This window comes from Zingiber officinale, chromosome 5A (assembly GCF_018446385.1).
Source record: "Zingiber officinale cultivar Zhangliang chromosome 5A, Zo_v1.1, whole genome shotgun sequence".
In the NCBI taxonomy this organism is placed as follows: domain Eukaryota; kingdom Viridiplantae; phylum Streptophyta; class Magnoliopsida; order Zingiberales; family Zingiberaceae; genus Zingiber; species Zingiber officinale.
In genome coordinates this window covers 151507451-151527281 of record NC_055994.1, presented here as the reverse complement: position 1 = coordinate 151527281, position 19831 = coordinate 151507451, and the positions used below count along the sequence as shown (strand labels likewise).

At 41.0% G+C, this 19831-nt stretch overlaps 3 protein-coding genes across 3 annotated transcripts; 2 read left to right on the top strand and 1 right to left on the bottom strand.

The window, feature by feature from the left end:
• Window positions 1-392: 392 nt before the first annotated feature.
• On the top strand, window positions 393-2773 carry LOC121980202 (receptor-like serine/threonine-protein kinase SD1-8). Its single transcript, XM_042532158.1, has 5 exons — window positions 393-1707; window positions 1783-1914; window positions 2008-2144; window positions 2229-2439; window positions 2530-2773. The coding sequence occupies exons 1-5, from the start codon at window positions 393-395 to the stop codon at window positions 2766-2768; spliced, it is 2034 nt and encodes a 677-aa protein (XP_042388092.1). The 3' UTR covers window positions 2769-2773.
• A 10220-nt stretch (window positions 2774-12993) lies between these two features.
• On the top strand, window positions 12994-16237 carry LOC121982521 (G-type lectin S-receptor-like serine/threonine-protein kinase At4g27290). Its single transcript, XM_042535649.1, has 7 exons — window positions 12994-14500; window positions 14595-14720; window positions 14799-14935; window positions 15007-15217; window positions 15307-15544; window positions 15632-15782; window positions 15873-16237. Exons 1-7 carry the CDS (start codon window positions 13168-13170, stop codon window positions 16182-16184), a joined length of 2508 nt encoding a protein of 835 aa, XP_042391583.1. The 5' UTR covers window positions 12994-13167; the 3' UTR covers window positions 16185-16237.
• Window positions 16238-16945: 708 nt separating this feature from the next.
• Window positions 16946-18792, bottom strand: LOC121980201 (protein DETOXIFICATION 13-like). Its single transcript, XM_042532157.1, has 4 exons — window positions 18595-18792; window positions 17438-17579; window positions 17224-17342; window positions 16946-17135 (listed from the first exon to the last, which is right to left on the bottom strand). The coding sequence occupies exons 1-4, from the start codon at window positions 18790-18792 to the stop codon at window positions 16971-16973; spliced, it is 624 nt and encodes a 207-aa protein (XP_042388091.1). The 3' UTR covers window positions 16946-16970.
• Window positions 18793-19831: the final 1039 nt, after the last annotated feature.

Sequence of the window (19831 nt, the reverse complement as noted above, 5' to 3'; positions counted from 1 at the left end):
GTATTGTAAGAAAATTATGACTTAACGACTAAATTATTAATAAAATTATAATTCTATCGTTAAATAATGACTTAATCATATCTTAAATTAATTCAAAATGTTAAGACATTTGACAAAACTTCGGCCAATGTTTCCAGATGGGAGGAAGAGTTGGACCTAGACTATATTAAAATCTATTATTATACGCCGCCTTAGCTGGAGTCAGACTATATTAAAATTTATTATACGAGCCCTTAGTTGCATTGAAAGTCAAAGGAAAGAAAGTCAAACTATATTTAAAATGCATGATCCAAGTCAACACCGCATGGGGGCCGCCGCTCATGGCCGCGCAGCATATCACCATCCCATTGTTCTTTGAGATCCATATTTTTGTTGTTATTAATCGATCAACAATGGAGAGAAGGATCAGCTGCTCTTCCTCCTCAGCTCTCTTCTTCGTCTTCCTCCTCCTCAGCTGGCCTGCCTGCTCCGTCTCCAGTGGGGCGGATACCTTATCTCCTGATCGACCTCTCCTCGATGACGGAGTAACCGCCTTGGTTTCCTCCGGCGGCCGCTTCCGGCTGGGATTCTTCGGCCCCAACGGTTCCACCAACCGCTACGTCGGCATATGGTACAACAACATCCCCGACCAAACCGTCGTGTGGGTCGCCAACCGTCGACACCCACTCACCACCCTCTCCGGCAACCTCTCTTTGACCACCAACGGCACACTCACTATCACCGGCGAAGACAATACCACCGCCATCTGGTCTTCGGGGTCGCCAGCCTCAGGCCTCAGGAATCCAGTCGCGCGGATCCTCGACGATGGCAACTTCGTGGTCCAAGAAGCTGGCAGCAACGGCAACGACTCTAACAGCTTCGCATGGCAGAGCTTCGACTTCCCGACGGACACGCTCTTGCCGGGCATGGCGTTGGGGCAAAAGCAGCTACGCACAGGGGCCATCCTCAACATCAACCTCACGGCCTGGATGAGCTCCACGGACCCCGCTCCAGGCCAATATGTCTTCGGATTAGACGTGCGAGGCGACCCCCAACTATTCATCTGGTCCGATACACGACCCTACTGGCGCGGAGGCCCATGGAACGGCCGCTGGTTCAGTGGCGTCCCAGAGGTGAGGGACGGCGCCGACGGAGTCATCAGTTTCAACTTTAACAAAGATCATCTCAGCTACAGGCCTGTCTCCCAGTCTTCGACCATCGTGAGGTGGACCATGAACTCCTCCGGCCAGCTACAACTCCTCGTGTGGGCTGAACAGAGCTGGATTGTCAGTTGGTACATACCCAAGGACCGCTGCGATCAAATTTTCCTGTGCGGCCCCAACAGTTACTGCAGATCCAACATCTCGCCGCCGTGCACATGTTTGCCGGCGTTTCATCCAAGGAACCAACGTAATTGGAATATGTTGGATGGGTCAGACGGCTGCACGAGGACGACGCCTCTGGACTGCCTGAACAACACCGATGGATTCTTCACACAGAGTGACACCAAGTTGCCCGACACGTCCAGATCGACAGTAGTTGCAAACTTGAGCTTGGAGGGGTGCAGGGCTTTGTGCTTGAGCAACTGCTCCTGCAGAGCGTATGCTGAACTGGACATAAGAACTGCGAGTGGCTGCTTGATCTGGACAGAGGATCTCACTGATATGACTGTGTATCAGCGTGGGCTAGGACAAGATCTTTATGTCAGATTGGCAGCGGCAGATTTAGGTGAGCATGCAGCTAGTTAATCAAAACTGAATATATCGATCATCAACATTTATAAATGTTGTTCTAATCTTTCAGCATCAGCTTCAGCATCTGAATCTTCGCACCATCATTCTGGCCGGAATATCTTACTGACTGTGGTTCTTCCTCTGGCAATTCTTCTGTTCCTTGCTTGTGTTGCTTACTCGATTTGGAGGTGGAAGAAGAGATGTATTGTTCATCCTATCCTCATCCTCACTACTTTTACTTTTACTTTGCTTGTTGCAATTATATTCTAAACTCATTAATTTGTTGCAATTATAGTTTCTCAGATTCACTATGAAGCAGAAGACAAGGACATGGAATTGCCATTGTTTGACTTGAATACAATTAAAGACGCCACCGATGACTTCTCGCCTGACAACAAGCTTGGTGAAGGAGGCTTTGGCCCTGTGTACAAGGTACAACATACTGTCTCGGGAGTTTATAATACTAGTGGCACATAATTGTTTGAGCAAGTTTGACGCGCGCTTGATTGTGTGCAGGGTAAATTGGGTGAGGAACAAGAGATAGCAGTGAAAAGATTATCAAAGACATCCACACAGGGAGTCGATGAGTTCAAAAATGAGATCACATTGATCGCGAAACTGCAACATCGAAATCTTGTTAAGCTTCTAGGCTGTTGCATCCAAGGAGAGGAAAGACTCTTGATCTACGAATACATGTCCAATGGAAGCTTGGACAACTTTCTGTTTGGTTAGTTGATCTTCTCTGTCAATTTACATAATCTGAAACTATATATCTGAAAGGATAGATCAGATTTAAATGAATGCTTGTTGTATTCAGGTGAAGCTCAAACTGTATTCCTGGATTGGAGAGCGAGGTACAACATCATTCTCGGTGTCGCTCGAGGTCTACTTTATCTTCACCATGATTCAAGATTAAGGATCGTTCATAGGGATCTTAAGGCAAGCAATATTTTGCTTGACAAAGATATGAATCCCAAAATATCTGATTTTGGCATGGCCAGGATATTTGGAGGAGATGAATCTGAATCAATTACCAAGAGAGTCGTCGGAACCTAGTGAGCATAAACAATTTTAATCATCATTATTATTATTTTTAATTTACACTTATTTTATATTTCCATGATAATGACAGTGGCTATATGTCTCCCGAATATGTCATGGATGGAATTTTTTCAATAAAGTCCGATGTATTTAGTTTTGGAGTACTAGTACTTGAGATAATAAGTGGTAAAAGGAATAGAAATGTTGGACAATCGATGGAACAATCAAATCTTCTAGGAAATGTAAGCACAATTATTTCTTTGCAAATTATACATTTCTCTTTTGGTTACATACTACATGATTTTCTTCCATATAATAATTCAGTTTGCAATTGTTTTTTTTTCAGATGTGGATCATGTCGAAAGAAGGAAAATGCTTAGATTTAGTCGATACAAAATTCGGCCATCTGTTATCCGAAAATGAAGTGCTAAGGTGTGTAAAAGTTGGACTTTTATGTGTCCAAAAGCAACCTGAAGATAGACCAACAATGTCTTCGGTGTTAGCAATGTTGGTGAGTGTCGATAATATATCTTTGCTACCAGAACCTAAACAACCAGGTTTTTTTAATCCAGGACTATCATCTTTAAGCTCAGATTTTAGTAATCAAGAGTTAGTGTCTGTGAATCACGTTTCAATCACTGAAATAGCTGGTCGATAGGAATTGAGTGATGAAAGCGCATGTAACATATGTATGTAGAGACAAAATATGTATAACTATCCTTGTTAATCTTATTATTTGACTTGTTTCAAGTGCAAATATTTTGACAAGGATATCTGTTGACAACGAGAAACTTGAATGAATACCTTGCAAACTTTAGGTTTCCCTTTGGCCTTCACTAGTTTTCATCTAAATGGCAAACCTCTAAATATGTTTTGATGACCTCTTTCTATGTTCACTAAAATCTTATTTTTTATTTCAAATATATGTTCATTATATGTTGTATCTTTGATTCTCCATTTAATGAGCATTACGAGCCAAAATTCGATCAAGTTGATGCTTTAGAAGTTCAAACTGTTGAATTCTGAATTCAAGCATACAAATCCTTCAGCCTTAGAGATTCAAATTGTTGGATTCATAGGACTGTTAACGATTGTAGTAGACTGTAGAACTCCCTCTTCAATTGAAATAGAACCACAGAACTCAATGGATCTTGTTTTATCAAAATTATTGGAAATACTACACTAAATCTTCACAAAACGTAACTTTGTTGACTAGCCACTCAATGTCGTCGACTATCCCTAAAGTATCTTCATCAGCAGTACTATGCTTCAAGTGTTCGCCTGGAAAAAAAAAATACTATCTCCATCTTCAGACAGAAAATTTTGATTTTATTTTTTAATGAGAAAAAGTGTTTCATGGATGAGCAGCAGTTTGTGTACTTTTCTATTCCAAGTTGTTCTGGCAGTTAAAATGATGAGAGATGTTGTTTGAACAAAAACTCCGATGATCAAGGGCGGAACTAGAAATTTTTTTTAAGAGGGGCTGAATCCACATTGCGCAAGCCATCCGTCACTGTCGCCACCGATCGCATGCGCAGACGCGCTTCAATGAACATTATATATTGTACTATCTTTAGGACAAATATCAATGAACAATAAATTTTATTGCTCTCATATTATTTCTTGCTCTTCCTATTCTTCTACTGACAGATCAAGCTGATCGTCACCACGACAAGGATTGCAAACTTGGAGACTCGGGGATGAGCAGCCTCCAACTTGTTCCCTATCCTGACACTGCAACAAACATCCTCTAGTTGTTAGTGGATGATTCATGGAGATTGATGCGATTAGCTAGTACAAAAATCCTTGAACCTTGCTACACTATTCAGGGCGAGCATGATCAGAAGTCCCAGTTATTGACCTTGGAATGAATTAGATTGTGTAACCAAGTCGAGTCGAGCCGAGCTTAAAATGAACCAAGCTTTTGAAATGAGTGTTCAAACTTGGTTTGATTTATTTTTTATGAGCTTGAGCTTGGTTTGTTTAGATGTTATCAAGCTCTCAATTCAAGCTTGGCTTAAGCTTGGTTCGAGCTTGGTTCATTCAGATGTTATCAAGCTCTCAATTCAAACTTGTTTAATTGGTTATTAAGCTTGATAATTTAAATTTATTTATTTATTTTATTTTATTTTATTGTTTATTTAGCATATTGAAAAGAGTTTTATTAATGAATATGGTTTGTGTAACACCCCTAGAAAGCCTAGATAAAGTAAGGGCAATGAGAGTACGAATGTAATGAAAAGAATGTGTAGATAGTCTACGTTGAATGTTACGATGGGAAGGATTTAGATGATTAAAAACTTTATGAAAGAAAATAAAGTTGAGAATATAAAGTTCTATACATGATTTATAATGCAAGGAATTAATGTAAACAAAAGAAATATGAGATATTATATATGCATGTATGAAATATTTATGCATAATGCATATACATGAATTATTTTGTACAAAAATATGTTAGGAGAAGGATTTGATCCTTGGTTCTCTTATGGATGCATGCATGTGTTAACCAAGTGTGATAGGAGTGAATATTGTAAGAGGAGAGATGGGAATTATAATTAAAGGAAAGAAAGGAGAGAAATTAAGAGAAAGAAAAGAGAGAAACTCAAGAAGCATTTCTCTAGCATATTCTTTCTCATTAAGAGGAGAAGTAAATGAGGAGGATGAATCAAGACAAGTTTTCCTCCCCTCACTTTAGTATAAATAGGCATGGGGGGGGGGGGGCTTCATCCTCAACTCACTCTCCTCCTCTCCTCCATTTGTGCCGAGCACTCTCCCTCCCTCTTTCCTCTTGTTGCCGAGAGCAACAACTCTCCCCCTTCTTTCTTTCTTTTTGTTGCCGAGCAACACAAGAGGAAGAAGCCTCCTCTTCTTCCTCCTCCTCTCCACCAAAAGACCTAGCCACTTCTTCCTCCATTGGTGCCGAGCAAAGCAAGCAAGGAAGAAAGGTCCACAAGCAAGTTCTCAACCTAGGAAACTTAAGCAAAGAAGGTAAGCTTCCCCTCACCTGCGGTACAAGGCTTTCATGTGATTTTCGGATTCTTTTTCTATGCCTTGAAAGAAAGTTTTCCCCTATGTTTTTATACATATATGATGCATGATCAGAGGTGTATATAACCCTAGAATTTCAATCAAAAATATTGTAAATAGGTTAGGAAAATTATTGTCTAACCAAACTAGTGCAAGGTTCCCTCTATGAAATGCTAAGGACCTTCCTATGGTTTTCTTGCTTGGAAGTTGATTGGAACCAAAAGAACCCCACTCTCATGTTTCGGCCAAGAAAGAATTTAGGGTTAGGAGGACCTTGAATTTAAAATAACTATGCTTATATGACATGATATAAAGTTCTTAAGAGTTGTATACTTGTATGTTGAAAGAAACTCATGAACCTTACTCTTAATATTTCGGCCATGGTAAGGTGATGGTTTAGAGAAGCTTAAACAAAATTCTAATATGCTCAATGACCTCTGTGATATTATGTTATGAAAGATGATTAATGCTCTCATGTTTAATTGGAATGTAGAAAATTAGTTACATGATTTATGACATGTAAGATCACAAGAGTCCTACCTTGTTTATGATCCAACTTTGTGTATGATGTTCTTAGTAAATCTTGCTATGAAATTTACTTAGGTTTCCCATGCTTTAGGCTACTTAAAGAAAGTTTATATTCTATGAATTTCGGCCAAGTAAGGTTTAAAGGACCTAGAGGCCTTGGAAATGAAACCTAAGGGGTTAAAAGTACTTCTTATGAAAACTTGATAATGTGTGAATGTGATACATGTTTGTATGACCTAAATGAATCATTATGTGTTCGGCCATGAAGGGATAGATGCCCTAGAAACCCTAGAACAAAAATTAAATATGTCTATGCCATGCTGTATGAAAATGATATGATAATAAGTTAGAATGCATGATTGCTTTAGTTACGAAATGATATGCATAATGAAGTTATATTATGAAATATGCCATGATGTGTTATAGCATAGAAAATGCTATACATAATGAAAAGAAATGAAGTTATGTTATGATATGTGATAGCATAGAAAATGCTATACATAATGAAAAGAAATGAAGTTATGTTATGATATGTGATAGCATAGAAAATGCTATACATAATGAAAAGAAATGAAAAGAATAAATGCATGAAAGATTGTTAAGGACATGATATGATAGTTATGCATGATAAGTTATTTTATGGTTTGTACCAAGGGTGGGCTCCGTAAACGCCCCGAGGTCGAGTAAGACTCGGGCCTCGTCAGTAATGGGCCTTTGAGTGCCCTAGGTCGATGGAGTAAGACTCGGGCCTAGTATGTATGCATGGTAGGGCTCAAGACTTGCTACCTTGGACCTACGCATTAAGTATGTGGTACAAACCGGGATCCCAAATGATGATGATATTAATTTCAAGTACTTATAAATATAAGTTTTCAAATTCATGATGCATTGCCTACATATGTGCTTGAATTATCTGATGATTAGATATAATGTCATGTGATATTATGATATGAATATGAATATAATACCCTTGTATGTCGTATACTTATGATACCTCGCATGATATTGATATGCAATGATATGAATTCGGTTTTAGTGAGTAGGAAAGGAACTTACTGAGCCATGAGTGCTCATAGCTTACTTTCCTTGTACCGCAGATATGGGGGACGGGTATTCGGAACGACGGAGCAGTAGGAGGAGCAGATAGTGATGTGTGTGGTGGTGGCTCGGCAAGAACGATTCGGACAAATTAATATTTTTAGTTATATGATCGATATATGCACATTCGAACTAATCAGAATATGTGATATCATGCTTATTTAAAGTAAAGGAATAAATTAAATTCTTTAAAGTTTTTATTCTTCCGCTGTTATAGTAAAACATGTACGTAAGTAGTATAAGAACGTAGCGCCGCCCTTAGGTAAGAAGGGTGGGCGTTACAGTTTGTGAACATTGTTCATGAACGTTGTTCACGAACATTATTCATGAACGTTGTTCACGAATATTATTCATGAACGTTGTTCACGAACGTTAACGAGCTAAACACATATGTATTCAAACTTGTTTATTTAACTTAACGAGTTGTTCAAGCTTGTTTGTTTAATTAATCTTATGTATATTAAATGAACATAAATAAGCTCGTACCAAGATGAACACCAAACTTGTTTACGAACACTTTAGTTCTACTTAAATCCATGTACCCTAGAATAACTCACCCCCATCCACTGGATTCCTGAGTTATATGATTTACCTTCTTCATAGTTAGAAATTGAGGTTTATAGGTTAGCATTTCTTTCCTTTCTTTTTTTTAATGCTTAAATTCTATATAAACATTTATTTAGTTGTTTGAGAAATTATCCTCAATTATTAAATAATAGTTTTTTTGAAAAAAATTGGAGGACGACGGGTTCTGTTCTTATCTCCTCGTCAATTCCCCGCTTCTCATTAAGAGCAACCCAGTGCACGAAGCTCCCGTCATGCGGGGTCCCGAGGAAGATTCATTTTATGCAGCCTTACCCTGTTTTTTGCAAGAGGCTGTTTCCAGGATTCGAATCTGTGACCTTTTAGTCACATGGCAATAACTTTACCGTTGCGCCAAGGCTCCCCTTCAATTCCCCCCTTCTCATTAGCTCGCATGATAATTGTTATCTTGTCCAGCGTCAATTGGTATCAGAGCCGACATATTCCAGTTGAGGAAACCAAGCATTGAATGCAATGGAAGATCATCGTGGTCGTGATTGTGGTTGTGCCAAGCAAGTTCCAACTGAGAAAACCTCACATCGTGGTTGTAACACCTAAGATCATATTAAGAATTTACAGAGGCAAATTACAGATTTAACTCAATATCTAATGATGTAAGACCTTGAAAATCATGAGATACGTGGTTGAGGTTGTGAGAAGCAGGTTTCGGCTAAGGAAGCATCACACTGTAATAGTAGTGTCTGAGATCTAAAAAAAAGATAGATCCGTTACTTGAACGGTCCCTCTAGTGTCGGCCTCACGGATATGGAGGAAAGTTCATGCAGGTACACAGGTCATAGACGTATGACGGGGTAAACCTCAGGTCGTCAGTTCATGAGAATCGACTTCTGACCATTACACCAGAAATATCATGTGCTCACCGTCTGCACTGCACCCCGGAGGCAAGTGCCTGAGATCTTAAAGATCATAAGTTCTATTGTCCTGTTTCTGGTTCCGCTTTCACATTACAGTCATGCTTAGTGTTGGGAAAATTGTGGTGAGAGGAATAGACGGAGATATCGGTTCCAGTTGATCTGCCTAAATTTTTTAGTCCATCACAGACCAAGGGATCCATTGGAAGTACCTGATTAGAGAAAGTAAAATTGGTTGTATTTAAACTTAAAGGTCAAGGTAATAAGCAACTACTCTATCAACAAAGTACAACAGAAATAGAACACGAAGAATCATGTCATTTTACAAAGCCTTTCTGAAAATTCCAGACATACTTAGTACCAGATGGCATTTGTTCCAGTAGGTGCCACAACACAAGCTACAAAGCAGAAGTAAAGTAACCATGAATCAGAAGATGGTTGTGGGAAGCCGACTTTTCTTACAGCTAATGGATGCAAGGAGTTTCCTATTCCTGAGCATATGGATATATAACACCTTTGAGGGAAATTGAAGCTTCGTACATGTCCTCATTGGAGGCTGTGATTTGCTGTGATGAAGAAAGATTGAGGTCGGAGAATGAAGTTGACATACTAGCGGTTGAGATGGCGATCTCCTTCATAGATCTGCACACCGAAACCGATCTTAGAACTCTCAAAGGATTCCCATCTAGTATGCGAGCGTTTCTGAAGTTCTTTCACCAAGATTTCCAGGTGAAGCTCTTGGAGTTAAAATTGGAAGCCAAAATGCAGTCTCAGTTGCTGCACCTTCTGCAGAGGTCTCAAAAGAAGATGATGATCTACATCTGTGTGGCAATGAGACGGAGGAAAACAGTGAAAGCAGCAATGTTATCACAGAGAGGTTGATCGTTACAACTTATTACAGCCACAACAAACTCAAATTTCTCAACTGCAGTAACATGACAACTATATAAATCAGTATGTTCAATTAAACATGGATCTAAACTCATACATGGAGGCTTGCATGAACTTCACAAATTACTTACGTGATGATGCTAACTGGCTGAAATCCACATATTCAGACACAGCTTTATTGGACATAAAGAGAGAACAGTTTAAGAGTTTCTCAAGTTTGAAAATAAAGTTGCATTTAGATTGCCTAGGATTTCCAAAGTCTAATAGTCCCAGTTTAGTATTAGAAGATCTTCTTCTTGGACTAACATATGATATTATTCTAAATTCAAGGAGAAGGATTAGAACATTTTTATTATTTTTTTTATAATTTTTAATTTTTTTTAAGTATTTAGGATTTTTTTAGTAATTTCTATCTTATTATATTTTTTGATTTTGATTTCGTTTAGAGATTTCAGGATTGTGAGTTTTTTTTTTAGGATTTCTTTTCTTTATTTAAGAGTTAAAAATTATGATTTAGGATTTATTTTATTTATGTATATCTTAGGATTTAGACTTTATATAAACATTTAGTTGTTTGAAAAATTATATTATATTCTTAAATAAAATTTTCTCTTTTTTTTTTGAGAAATTTTGGAGAACAGTGAATTTTTTTTTTCCTCAATTTCTCTCAATTTGTAAGGTAATCATTATTCTATTTGACGTCAATTATACATTTCTTTGTTAGATGTAAGCATAATTATTTCTTTGTAATGTATACATGTCTCTTTGGTCAGTTTCATTTTGCAATTGTTTTTCCAGACGTGGATCACGTGGAAAGAAGGAAATGCTTAGATTTAGTTGATAAAAATTTCAGTGATCTGTTTTTATGCAAATCAAGTGTTCACGTTAGTAAAGGTTGGACTTTTGTGTGTCCAAGGGTAGCCAGGAGAAAACCAACAATGTCCTTAGTGCTAGCAATGTTGGTGAGTGTTAATGATATTTTTATCCTAGCATAGCCTAAAAAACCAGCTTTCGTTTCTATATTAATATGGTGCATGATGATAGGGTCCGATAAAAATGGAATAGTCAGAAGTCAAGGAGATATAATAGTCAAAAGTCAAGAGGACATGACGATCAGAAGTCAAGAGGACATGGCAATCAGAAGTCAAGAGGACGTGGCAATCAGAAATCAAGAGGACGTGACAATCAGAAGTCAAGGGGGCAGGACAATCAATAGATAGAGAACGAGGTCAGCAACCTGATTCCCGGTCAGGTTCCGATAGACCAATATTCCAAATCTGAGACACCCGGGAAGATAGTCGGATGACACCTGACCAGGATTTAACGGGTTAGGCTCTCATGGCCTGGCAGTACGTAAACCCGATGCTCCTAGTAAGTTAAAGTTCTCGGTCAGCCAACTCTCGACCAGCTCCGGGACTAGCCCTCCACAACCTCGGCCTCCCAAGGTGTAGACCAGGTGTTATACACGACTGATCATCTCATGCTATTCTACCCCTTCTTGGTCGAGACAAAGAGCGCTACAGGATAACAAGGTCAGAGAATCGTAACTACCTGTCAGAGAATAACTGTCAAGTGTCAGGAAATATTCCAATGGTCTGCAGTCACCTACGAATGGAATCTTCCTTCAAGCTATAGGAGGATGCCACGTGTCCTTTATCACTCGACAAGGCTTGACACCCGACATTTTCTGACATCGGTCAGACTCTAGAAGGTACGCACTGTCATATAAAAGGGAGGTCCTCTCCCACATGCAGGTATGCTCTCTCGCATATTCGTACTTATTTTCTACTTCCTTTTCACTTCGTACACTGTTCTTCTGGGGAAAAAGTACCTGACTTGAGCGTCGGAGAGTCTACTCCGGGGACTTTCCCCCTAGTTTCTGGCCTCTAACGCCCGTGTGTTTATCTGAGTGTGCGCAGAGCTCAGGTACCGTCGGCTCCAGCGTCCTCGCCCGTCAGTACCATGTGAGAGTCCCTTTTTGGAAGAAGATACAAGAAGAGTGTCTCAGGCGCAACCCCCCCCCTCCTCGTGTCAGCATCCGCACCAGCTCACCAGGTCTTCATCTGACTCAGATTTCAAACAGAATCATATATGATTATCATCCATAACCCTAGATTACAGTGACCCAAAGCCACTGTGGATGAATCGAGTATCAATCACTGAAATAGCTAGTTTATAGGAATCGAGTGTCCATGAATCAAGTATCAATCACCGAAATAGCTAGTTGATAGGAATTGAGTGATGAAAATACACGCAACATATCTAGTTGCATAAAGCTGTTGATACTTAATCCCACGGAGATGGTAAGTAATGATTACGTTTATAATTGAGAACACAGGGTCAAATCATAGGGATTTCAAGATGTAAATCTTCGGATCCTATGTATCTCACCTCACCCACCACTTGTCCTCTCAGTTATTGTAATTTACCTCCCTCGTGATGATTTAAGATTATGTGCGATGGGAATACTAGAGACGAGAGATTTCACTTTTTGGAACAGATAAAGCTGTTGATACTTTTCCCATCAAATCCTGAGAGAAAGGGCATATCCTGAGCGTCTGTTGAAATCCTCAGGTTGTGAGTGTACCATCATTATTGATAGTTGAAAGGTGAAAGTCAGCTTACAGTTGAAGTACATCAGTAAGGGAAACCAGTAACATTCTGTATTTGCATGATTGATGGTCATTGGATCCACCAAAGTGCTAAGTTTACTGAATCAGATTTTATTTTAATTCAAAATGATAAGCATTGACCGAATGGTTTGATTGTTGGACTTATTAAACCCCTACTAGGTCACCTTAATCCTCCACACTCCACTCCGTTGTTCTTCGAGTCAAGATCAAGGTGGGCCACATAAAAGTAGGGATCCAATCCAGAGGAAAAATCACATAGAAAATAAAATCCTTCGGCTCGATCATCATGATTCACTCACTTCCTTTATCTCGTGGGGCTGATGTGAGGAGCACCCCAGCGAGTTACCTTTTACCCCGAATCAAGATCAAGTGGGGATCAGATGAAGCAAAGAAACAGTAAAAAAAAAAACTTTATTAGAGAAGTCAAAGGGAAGTATTTTAGTTTGATAAAGCTAGACACTTTTTGTCTTTTATGGAAATTAAGAACTTTCATATTGTTATCCCACGGTTAGGAACGGAAACAAAGGACAAAAAAAAATAGTAAACTATAATTGTGTTTCTAAATAAGTCAATATAACGCATAGTTTACGCTGAATTCTCAACACGGCAGTGTACAGTTCGTTGGGTGCCCGCAAATGTTCTAACGAGAAGAGAAAATTCAAGGTGCATGATTTCTTCAACTTCTTCTTCTTCTTTTCCAGAAAACATATTTAAGATGTATGACTCAAGTCAACGTGTTGCCTTCATTTAATTGCCTTTGTTGTTATTGATTAATCGACAATGGGGAGAAGGATCTGCTGTTCTTCCTCCGCTCTCCTCTTCCTCCTTATCTTCAGCCGGCCTGCCTTCTCCGTCTCCAGTGGGGCAGACACCTTATCGCCTGATGGGCCTCTCCTCGATGACGGAGTAACCGCTTTGGTCTCCTCCGGCGGCAGCTTCCGGCTGGGCTTCTTCAGCCCCAACGGTTCCACCAACCGCTACGTCGGAATATGGTACAACAACATCCCCCACCAAACCGTCGTGTGGGTCGCCAACCGTCGGCAGCCAATCACCGCCCGCTCTGGCAACCTCTCTTTGACCAGAAACGGCACACTTATCCTCACCGGCGAAAACACCTCCGCCCTCATTTGGTCTTCCGAGTCGTCGTCGGCCTCGGCCCTCAGGAATCCAGTCGCACGGCTACTCGACGATGGCAACTTTGTGGTCCAAGAGGCAAGCAGCAACGGCAACGTCGACCCAAACAGCTTCGCATGGCAGAGCTTCGACTTCCCGACGGACACGTTCTTGCCCGGCATGGGGCTGGGGAAGAAGGAGCTCAGCACAGGGGCCATCCTCAACATCAACATCACGGCCTGGAATAGCTCCACGGATCCGGCTCCAAGCCGATATGCCTTCGGATTCGACGTGCAAGGCGACCCCCAAATATTCATCTGGTCAGATACACAACCCTACTGGCGCGGAGGCCCATGGAATGGCCGCTTGTTCAGTGGTCTCGCGGAGATGATGAACAGATCCGACAGCGTCATAGATTTCAAGGTGGATAAAAATCAGATCAGCTACCGGCCAATAAACCAGTCTTGGACCATCGTAATGTGGAAATTGGACCCCTCAGGCTACCTACAACTACTCGTGTGGATCGAGGCTGAACAATTCTGGATTCTCAGTTGGTCCCTACCCAAGGACCACTGCGATCACATGTCCTCGTGCGGTCCCAACAGTTACTGCAGCTCCAACGTCTGGCCACCGTGCACATGCTTGCCGGCGTTTCATCCAAGGAACCAACGTAATTGGGATTTGCTGGACTGGTCAGACGGCTGCATGAGGACGACGCCTCTGGACTGTCAAGATGATACCGATAGATTCTTCACACAGAGTGACACAAAGTTGCCCGACACGTCCAAATCGACAGTACTCAATGCAAACTGGAGCTTTGGGGAGTGCAGGGCTTTGTGCTTGAGCAACTGCGCATGCAGAGCATATGCTGCATTGAACATAAGTGGGAGTGGCAGTGGCAGTGGCTGCTTGATATGGACAGACGATCTCACTGATATCACCGTGTATGGGAGCGGGCTAGGACAAGATCTTTATGTCAAATATGGAACTGCAAATATTCGTGAGCAACTAACCAAAACTGAATATATCAAAATTTATACATGTTGGAACCTTTTTATATATTTACTCAGTTATAATCTGTTGTAATCTTTCAGCATCAGCAGTATCTGAAGCTTTACGCAGTCATTCTAATCGTAATATCTTAATGATTGTGGTTCTTCCTCTGGCAATTCTGTTCGTTGCTTGTGTTGTTTATTCGATTTGGAGGAGGAAGAAGAGAAGTATCATTCATTCTCAGCCTATCTACTTTTAATTGGCTTGTATATATTCTAAAAGTCATTAATTTGTGGCACATGTAGGTTCTCATATTGACTATGAAGCAGAAGAAAAGGACATGGAATTGCCATTGTTTGACTTGAATACGATTAAAGATGCCACCGATGACTTCTCACCAGACAACAAGCTAGGTCAAGGGGGCTTTGGCCCTGTATACAAGGTACAGAATAGTGTATTTTGGGTTTAATACTAACTAGCACATAATTGTTTGAGACATTTGAATGTCTGCAGGGTAAATTGGGAGACGATCAAGAGATAGCAGTGAAAAGATTATCTAAGACATCGTCACAAGGAGTGGATGAATTCAAAAATGAGATCACATTGATCGCGAAGCTGCAACATCGAAATCTCGTTAAGCTTCTTGGCTGTTGCATCCAAGGAGGGGAAAGACTCTTGATCTATGAATACATGTCTAATGGAAGCTTGGACACCTTCCTATTTGGTTAGCTGATCTAGATCTCTGTCAATTTACATACTCTGAAACTATCTGAAAGGATAGATCAGATTTAAATGAATGCTTGTTGTGTTTAGGTGAAGCTCAAACTGTAATCCTGGATTGGAGAGCAAGGTACAACATCATTCTCGGTGTCGCTCGAGGTCTACTTTATCTTCATCATGATTCAAGATTAAGGATTGTTCATAGGGATCTTAAGGCAAGCAATATTTTGCTTGACAAAGATATGAATCCCAAAATATCTGATTTTGGCATGGCTAGGATATTTGGAGGAGATGAATCCGTATCAATTACCAAAAGAGTCGTCGGAACCTAGTGAGCATAAACAATTTGAATCATCAATATTTTTATTTTTCATATTATGTCATATATACTTATTTTATATTTCTACGAATATGACAGTGGCTATATGTCTCCTGAATATATCATAAATGGTATTTTTTCAATAAAATCTGATGTATTTAGTTTTGGAGTACTGGTACTTGAGATAATAAGTGGTAAAAGGAACAGAGATGTTGACCAGTCGATGGAACAATTGAACCTTCTAGGAAACGTAAGCATAATTATCTATTCGGTCATTCTCATTTCACATGTTATATGGTTCTCTTTTAGATCATGATCCATTTTGCAATTGTTTTTTCAGATGTGGATCATGTGGAAAGAAGACAAATGCTTAGATTTAGTCGATAAAAATTTCAGCTATCCTTTATCCAAAAATCAAGTGCTAAGGTGTGTAAAAGTTGGCCTTTTATGTGTCCAAAAGCATCCAGAAGATAGACCTACAATGTCTTCGGTGTTAGCAATGTTGGTGAGTGTCGATAATATTTCTCTCCTACCAGAACCTAAACAACCAGGCTTTTTTATTGCAAGACTATCATCTGTAAGCTCAGATGTTAGTAATCGAGAGTTAGTGTCCGTGAACCAAGTATCAATCACTGAAATGGTTGGTCGATAGGAATTGAATGATTAAAGTATATGTAACACGAATATATAAAGGTAAAACATGTATAACTATCTTTGTTTAATCTTATTATGTGACTTGTTTCGAATTAAAATATTTTAGCTTGGATCACCATCAACAACAAGACACTTGAATGAATTCCTTGCAATGCACTACTACCTTATGATCTTAAGAAAAGGTAACAAGAGATGAAACCATCTCGCATTGGGTTCTCTAGTATACCAAACTTATAGGCATGTCTTGGTAGGTAGCCTCTGCTTATGATTGTCTTAGTCTTTTCTAGTGTTTATTCTTGAACCTCAAAACATGTTTTGATGACCTCTTTCTAGTTTCTATGTTTACTAAAATCTTATTTTTATTTAAAATATATGTTCATTATATGTTGTATCTTTGATTCTCCATGTAATGAACATTACGAGCCAAAATTCGATCAAGTTCATGCTTTAGAAATTCAAACATACAAATCCTTTAGCTTTAGAGATTCAAACTGTTGAATTCAGAGGACTGTGAATGATTGGAGTAGACTGAAGAACACCCTCTTCAATTGAAATAAAACCACAGAACTCAATGCTTCTTGTTCTATCAAAATTATTGGAAATACTACACTAAATCTTCACAAAACTTAACTTTGCTGACTAGTCACTCAATGTCGTCGACTATCGCTAAAGTGTCTTCATCGGCAGTATGCTTCAAGCGCTTGATCGCCTTGTCCACCTGCAAAAAGAAGCCATTCTCACATAGGCTGAAAGAGAAGGAAACAAAAAATTTCTATCTCCATTTTCAGACAATTAAAATTTTGATTTTGTTTTTTTTTTTTTGGAGAAAAAGTGTTTCATGGATGAGCATCAGTTTGTGTACTTCTCTGTTCCAGTTTGTCCTGGCAGTTAAAACGATGAGAGAGACCGTTTGAACAAAGACTCCAATTATCAACCCCCACCATATTCCCTGAGCCAGGGTAGCATCACAAACAACTGTTCAGTATTTTTCCAAAGCAAAACAGATCAAAAAAAAAAAATCTTTAGTTTTCACTTACAGCCGCAGCTAAACCAGTCTTGAATCCAAGAACAATGGCGATGGGGAGTCCAATCAGGTGATAAGCACCCACATTTACATAAGCCACTATGGCTTGCCACCCACTTCCAATAGCAACTCCTGCATCACCCAATCCATTCTCATGAACACTTTACATTAATCGTCCATAAATAAAAATAAAAAAACAATTACGAAGTTTTAGATCGATGCCATACCAGACAGAATTGGCTGAACTCCATTCAAGAAAATGGAGATGGAAAGCAAGGGAGTCAGAAGAATTGGCTCTCCTTCTGGCTCTTTCTCCCGACCAAGTTGATGAGTACTGGGTCCTGCTAGGTCGGGGCGGGGTTGCCCGCCCTGTCCAATTGCAGCTCATTGCTCTTCGCTAGCTCGGGTGGCGGTAAGCCTAACTCTGCAGCCCGCTTGGAGTCCCGAGCAAACTGGAAACAATGATTAGTATCATAAGTACGAGATCGATAATAGGTGCAGTACTGAGTGTTCCATGGTCCAGGTCGGGGAGCATGCACAGCTGCGACTCGGGGGGCTGGTCTAACCTTCGGCCCGGGATGGAAGGCAGGTCGGGCTTCCCGAGTGTGCGGTAGAGGTTGAGGAGGTGGTTGAGGCACCCTTCTTTCCGGTTTATTGGTAGAGGGAGGTGGTCTTTCGGCTTTCCTCCGGGCCGCCTGTGCTTCTTCTACTTTGATGTAGCAAGCAGCTTTTTCCACCATCTCATCAAAATTTCGAGCGGGATTTTTGATGAGATCTCTGAAAAATTCTCCCTCTCCTAATCCATGAGAGAAAGCGCTCATCAGAATCTCTGAAGTGACAGTGGGGGCATCCGGGACCACTTGATTGAAGCGGTTGATATAACTTCTTAAGGGCTCGGTCGACCCTTGCTTAAGAGCGAAAAGACAGTGATCCGTCTTTTGATATTTTTTACTGCTGGCAAAATGACGCAGGAAGGCCATCTTGAAGTCCAAGAAACAGGTGATGGATCCTTGTGGTAACCCATCAAACCACTTTAATGCCGAACCAGCTAGAGTATTCAAGAAAAGTCGACACTTGACAACATCACTGTATTGGTGCAACATGGTTGCATTTTTAAACTTGCATAAATGCTCTTCCGGGTCTTTGCTCCCGTCATACTCCCCGATCGACGGAGCCCTGTAGCCCTTAGGCAATCTTTCATTCAAGATCCTGGCCGAGAAAGGTACTCTCTCGTCCGGATCTTCCGGGAATACTTCTAGTATGATGAGAGTCTTCCCTTTCTTTGAGTCTCGGGGCAAGAAACTCTCAGCCATGGAGGCCTGAGGCTGCTCTTTCTTAAGGCTGAGGTCATGGGGTCCTGGCTGATAATACCCCATCTAAGAACCTGAGGAAACCCCTCGGGCTGTTTTCTCTTATAACCTCGATCCGAAACAGGGACGGGTTCCTTAGAAGCTTCAATAGGAGCTTGACGGGGTCGCGAGACAGTTGCTTGCTTCTCGGAGGCTACTCGCCTCTTGGCCTCCTTGAAGAGTTCGTATTCTCTGGCAGTCATGGTGACATTGATGCGACCAGACTCCTCCATCTTCACGTTCTGGAACAGGTGATTGTGTTCCCACAGACAGCGCCAAATTTGATCCCGTCCGGAAGCTGAGTCGGATGAAGGCGGGCCTTGATGTACTGGAAGTTGACGGAAAGTCGCTGCAGCGTCGAATCTACCTGGCACCCCGCGGAAAGGTTCGCACGGGCGGCTGACGAAGGAAGATGACCGGGACAATGACACTGCGGCTCTGTGCACACTCAGACGAGCCCACGAGTTGTTAGAGACCAGAAACCAAGAAAAAAGTCCCCGGGTCAGGCCCTCCGACGCTCAAGTCAGGTACTTTTCCCTAGAAAGCACAGAGAAAGGACGAAAAGTAAAGACTAGTGAGAAATGACGAGTGAGTGTACCTGTATAAGGGACAAAGCATCCTTTTTTATATTGCAACGGATATTTTTGGGACCTGGCAGGTGTCAGGGAATGTCGGCTGTCAGGCTTTGTATGACGGTGAATGACACGTGACTTCTCCTGATAGGCTGGCGACAGAACCAAAGGGGGAATGAGCCCCGACTGTTAGTATATTTCCTGACACACTAATTATTCTCTGACATTCTCTGACGAGCAATTACGATTCCCTGGCTTGTTTGTCCTGTAGTGCCTGGACGCTAGGTCTGCATCCCGACCTGCTTCGATCCGCTGATATCCCTGGCTTGTACGTTCCGACCTGCACGACCGGTCTGTATCCACCTGCTTATGTCCGTTATTATCCCTGGCCTGTACGTTCCGACCTGCACGATCGGTCCGTATCCCGACCTGCATCTGTTTACTGTTATCCATAGATTGTACGTTACGACCTACATGACCGGTTCGTATCCCGACCTACATCTGTGTACTGTTATCCATGGATTGTACGTTATGACTTGCACAACCGGTCTGTTCCCCGACCTGCTTATGTCCGCTGTTATCCATGACATGTACGTTCCGACCTGCACGACCGGTTTGTTCCCCGACCTGCTTATGTCCGCTGTTATCCATGGCATGTACGTTCCGACCTGCACGACCAGTCTGTTTCCCAACCTGCATT